Below are 5274 nucleotides of genomic sequence, written 5' to 3'. Positions count from 1 at the left end.
CTGTTTATACGTTTTCAGCTGTTTATACGTTTTCAGCTGTTTATACGTTTTCAGCTGTTTATACGTTTTCAGCTGTTTATACGTTTTCAGCTGTTTATACGTTTTCAGCTCTTTACACCTTTTGTTCTGGTTCTTCTTCCTTTAACTTCCTTCGGCCAATTTTTTTTCCTGCTATTTAAGCTATCATTCTGTACCTTTCTGATATTATTCTGTTAATTTCTACTATTTTATGCTTCTTTTTGCAAATATAAGCTTTTTATGATTCTTTAAGTTGCTTTCTGCTAATTTTAAATGTTTGCTTCAATTTTAGCTACTGTTCAGCTATTCCCACCCATCCTTCCGTTCATTTCCTTTCTCTTATCCTCCTGACCATAGACGAGGGTAGGAAATAGATCGACAGGTGAACCAAGAGCTTCACCTTCTGGCTCAGCTCTCTCTTCACCACGACAGACCGGTACAACACCCACATCACTGCAGACGCAGCACCAATCCACCTGTTGATCTCCTGCTCCATTCTTCCCTCATTCATGAACAAGACCCTGAGATACTTAAACTCCTCGACTTGGAGCAGGATCTCCTCCCCGACCCGGAGAAGGCACCCTACCCTTTTCCAGCTCAAGACCATGGTCTCAGATTTGGAGGCACTGATCCTCATCCCGGCTGCTTCACACTCGACTGTGAACCGCTCCAGTGAGAGCTGGAGATCAGGATCTGATGAAGCCAACAGGACCACATCATCCACAAAAAGCAGAGATGTGATCCTAAGGTCACCAAAACGGATCCCCTCAACACCTTGGCTGCTCCTAGAAATTCTGTCCATGAAAGTTATGAACAGAATCGGTGACAAAGGACAACCTTGGTGGAGTCCAACTGTTAACTGAAACGAGTCCAACTCACTACCAGCAATGTGGACCAAGCTCTGGCACTGGTCCTACAGGGACCTAACAGCCCGTATCAACGGGCCTGGTACCCCACACTCCTGGAGTACCCCACACGAGTCCTCGAGGGACAAGGCTGAACATCTTCTCCAARTCCACAAAACACATGTAGACTGGTTGAACTCCCATGAACCCTCCAGGACCCTGCTGAGGGTGTAGAGCTGGCCCAGTGTTCCAGAACCAGGACCAAAACCACACTGCTCTTCCTGAATCAGATTCGACTATCTGACGGACCCTCCTCTCCGGGACCCTTAAATAGTCCTTACCAGGGAGACTCAGAAGTGTGATCCCCCTATAGTTGGAACACACTCTGTGGTCCCCCTTTTTAAATGGGGACCACCACCCCGGTCTGTCAATCCAGAGGAACTGCCCCCGATGTCCATGCGATGTTGTAGAGTCGTGTCAACCAACACAACCCCACAACATCCAGAGTCTTAAGGAACTCCGGGTGAATCTCATCCACCCCCGGCGCCCTGCCACTGAGGAGCTTTTTAACCACCTCAGTGACCTCGGCACCAGAGACTGGAGAGTCCAACCCAGGGTCCTCAGGCTCTGCTTCCTCATGGGAAGACGTGTCGGTAGGATTGAGGAGGTCCTCGAAGTATTCTGCACACCGACCCACAATGTCCCGAGTTGAGGTCAGCAGCGCACCATCCCCACCATAAACAGTGGTGGTGGTGAACTGACCCCCCCCCCAAGATGCTGGATGGTGGACCAGAATCACCTCGAAACTGTACGCAAGTATTTTTCCATGGCCTATCTAAACTCCTCCCACGCCCGAGGTTTTGCCTCAGCGACCACCTGAGCTGCAATCAACTTGGACTGCAGATACCTATCAGCTGCTTCCAGAGTCCCACAGGTCAAAAACACTCCTGCTATTTTAGCTTATTTTCTGCTTAATTCAGCAGATATGTGTTCCCTCTGCTTCTTTGTGTAAATTTCAGCATTTTGAGCTACAGTTTAACTGTTTAACTGCTCAATTTGGCCTTTTCAGAAACAGTATCACCCTTCTGTTTCTACCATCAGTACATGCTACAACCATGAATCATATTTTTTTGTAGTGTTATTTTCTGCAAATTTGTTTTTACACTGCTATCCCTCTGTGTGTGCTAACTTCAACTTGTGTTACCTTTAGCTTCTTTTTGCCAATTCTAGATTTTTTCTGTTATTTCAGCTAACATTCAGCTTCTTTCTGCTATTCTTGCGCTAATTTTTACTTTTTCTGTTTCTTTCATCTTTAGAACAAATCTAGAACATAGTTTTAGATTTTGTGTCATTTCTGTCTTCAGTGACTCCGCCCTCTCTAATAGTTTTCTGTTGTAAATAATGGAGTCCAACGTCAACCTGTGGTGTCTGTCCGGCAATCCCGGTGGGGGGCGTGGCCATATTCGGAGGAGGGACGGAGGTGTTGAGAGGAGCTCGAGGCAGCCGGATTGGATTCTGAGGAGGACGAACCATCTGCAGAGGAGGAATGAGAGCAGAGGTGAGATCCCTAAACTAACGATTGAGGATTCAGAGCAGTTTAACCTGCAGAGGGAGGTCTCACCTGTCCAGGTACAGCAGCGGAGGCGGCGGCGGCAGCGGCCTGCTGCATTGGTAAGGTTGCACGGGACTGCTACACACAAACATACAGAAAACAAAACACAAAGGCAGAGGACGGGGAGTTTGAGTGGATCTGAATGTGTTCCTGAACTTCATCTAAAACAGAACCAGAGATCCGAGTCTCACCGGGAACTTCAGCTGCGGCTGCTGGCTCAAAGAGTTGATGGGAACATGCTGAGCTGATGTCATCTGTCCGGCCAGAGACTGAGGCACCATGCCAGGCTGCTGCTGAGAGTGTGGAGGCATCTGAGCTTGCTGAACCTGCTGCTGCTGCTGGACCATCTGCTGAATGGACTGGGCCTGAGCCTGCGCTTGGGCCTGAGCTTGAGCTTGAGCCTGTGCTTGAGCTTGAGCCTGGGCCTGAGCTTGGGCCTGAGCCTGGGCTTGGGCCTGAGCCTGAGCTTGGGCTTGRGCCTGAGCTTGGGCCTGAGCTTGGGCCTGATGCTGCTGCTGCTGCTGCTGTAGAATCAGCTGCTGCTGCATCCTGGTCTGATGCATCTGCTGACACAGAGAGCAAACATCATAAAACCTGAAGAGTGGACATGAAGGAAGCAGGTTAGACCTGATGTAGGACCAGACTAAATAGGGTAGGACCAAAGACTATAATATGTCATTATAATTTACAGTGGGGGGGAAAGGTATTTAGTCAGCCACCAACTGTTCAATTTCTCCCACTTAAACAGATGAGAGGCCTGTAGATGACATCATAGTTAGACCTAAACTATGAGACAAAATGAGAAAACATCTAGAAAATCACATTGTCTCATTTTTTTAAARMATTTATTTGCAAATTATGGTGGAAAATAAGTATTTGGTCAACAACAAAAGTTAATCTCAATACTTTGTTTTACTGTATATCCTTTGTTGTCAATGACAGAGGTCAAACGTTTTCTGTAAGTCTTCACAAGGTTGGCACACACTGTTGCTGGTATGTTGGCCCATTCCTCCATGCAGATCTCCTCTAGAGCAGTGATGTTTTGGGGCTGTCGGTGGGCAGCACAGACTTACAACTCCCTCCAAAGGTTTTCTATGGGATTGATTCTGGAGACTGGCTAGGCCGGTCCAGGACCTTGAAATGCTTCTTACATTAGCCACTCCTTTGTTGCCCTGGCATTGGGATCATTGTCATGATGAAAGACCCAGCCACGTTTCATCTTCAATGATTGCTGATGGAAGTTAGCACTCTAAATCTCACCATACATACATGGCCCCATTCATTCTTTCATGTACACGGACCAGTCGWCCTGGTCCCTTTGCAGAGAAACAGCCCCAAAGCATGATGTTGCCATCCCAATGCTTCACAGTAGGTGTGGTGTTCTTTTGATGCAACTCAGCATTCACTTTCCTCCAAACACAACCAGTTGTGTTTCTACCAAACAGTTCTACTTTGGTTTCATTTGACCATATGACATTCTCACAATACTCTTCTGGAACATCCAAATGTTCTCTAGTAAACTTCAGATGGGCCTGGATATGTCCTGACTTAAGCAGGAGGACACGTCTGGCCCTGCAGGATCTGAGTCCCTGGTGATGTAGTGTATTACTGATAGTCCTTTGTTACATTAGTCCCAGCCTCCTGGTGGTGTAGTGTGTTACTGATGGTAGTCTTTGTTACGTTAGTCCCAACCTCCTGGTGGTGTAGTGTGTTACTGATGGTAATCTAACGTAACAGTTACTGATGGTAGTCTTTGTTACGTTAGTCCCAACCTCCTGGTGGTGTAGTGTGTTACTGACTTTAGTCTTTGTTACGTTAGTCCCAGGCAGCCTCCTGGTGGTGAAGTGTGTTAGCTTTTTTGTGTTGTCAGACTCATTTCCAAAAACAATATGCTATGCAATTCAGTAAATAAACAAGAAAAATGTTTTCAGCAACTTTATTGTGTACAAAACAGTCACAAACTCAAAAAGCTTTGTGAATGAACAAAAAGAAATTAAAAAAAACATTTTCAGCCACTATTTTGCTGTATTACTGAAAACAAAACACATCAGTTAACACATCAACACAAAAAGCGTGGCCATCAGTAAATAAAATGTGATTAAAAAAAATTAAAAAGGTATACAAACAAATCAATAAACAAAATGTCTATTAAGGCATAAGAAACAGAAAAAAAAAACATTCTTAACAGTTTTATTTCCTGCCCTTCTTCAAATTCAGCTACTCTAACTGATCTGTGCTCATCTCCTCCATATGATGCTGGTTGCCTCTCATAAAAATCAGCACTTCAAAATTGGTGTCAGACAAGCTTGCTCTCTTGGCCCTCAAAATGTCTTTTCCCATCGAGAACAGGCGTTCAACTGCTGCACTGGAGGGGACGGGTGTGTTATATTTGGTGAACAGATTAATGAGTAACTTCTCACCCAAAAAGGCAGCATTAGTCCACACAGCCTTTGAGGGTGTCTCCAGCCAGCTCTTCACCATGATCTGTGCTTTTAACTTCAGTGCAAATTCGCTCCTGCTTTCACTGGGCCGTGTGATGCTGCTGAAGAGATCATCTTCCTCATCCTCATCATTGCTGGGGGAGTTAACGAAGTCCACATCAGAGACTTCCTCCAGGACTGTTTGTACGACAGACTCCATGGCTTTAACCACTCTGCCAACCTGGCTGCTATCAAACTTCTCCAGCCAGAAYAGGCGAAACTTGGGATGAAAGGCAGCAGCCAGCTGGCAATCCTGATCTTCTAGAAGTTGCCCAGATCTTTTTGTAATGCCTGCCAGTAGTGTATCGATCAGTGGACT

General features: G+C 45.9%; 2 protein-coding genes across 4 annotated transcripts in view; both read right to left on the bottom strand.

Moving 5' to 3' along the window:
* med15 (mediator complex subunit 15) overlaps positions 1 to 5274 on the bottom strand; it is a gene marked incomplete in the record, with an annotated part of 33213 nt that overhangs the window by 16470 nt on the left and 11469 nt on the right. The window contains 3 exon segments of one of the 3 annotated variants that reach the window (XM_014023130.1): positions 2283 to 2396; positions 2485 to 2550; positions 2667 to 3041. In XM_014023130.1, coding sequence (XP_013878584.1) covers positions 2283 to 2396; positions 2485 to 2550; positions 2667 to 3041 — 555 coding nt within the window. 3 annotated transcript variants of the gene reach the window in all.
* Positions 4396 to 5274, bottom strand: part of LOC106528074 (uncharacterized) — a gene marked incomplete in the record, with an annotated part of 3943 nt that continues 3064 nt past the window's right edge. The window contains 1 exon segment of the mRNA XM_014023144.1: positions 4396 to 5258.

This window comes from Austrofundulus limnaeus, unplaced genomic scaffold (genome assembly GCF_001266775.1).
Source record: "Austrofundulus limnaeus strain Quisiro unplaced genomic scaffold, Austrofundulus_limnaeus-1.0 Scaffold358, whole genome shotgun sequence".
Taxonomy (NCBI): domain Eukaryota; kingdom Metazoa; phylum Chordata; class Actinopteri; order Cyprinodontiformes; family Rivulidae; genus Austrofundulus; species Austrofundulus limnaeus.
The sequence above is the reverse complement of the archived record's forward strand: the minus strand, read 5'-3'. Positions and strand labels throughout refer to the sequence as shown.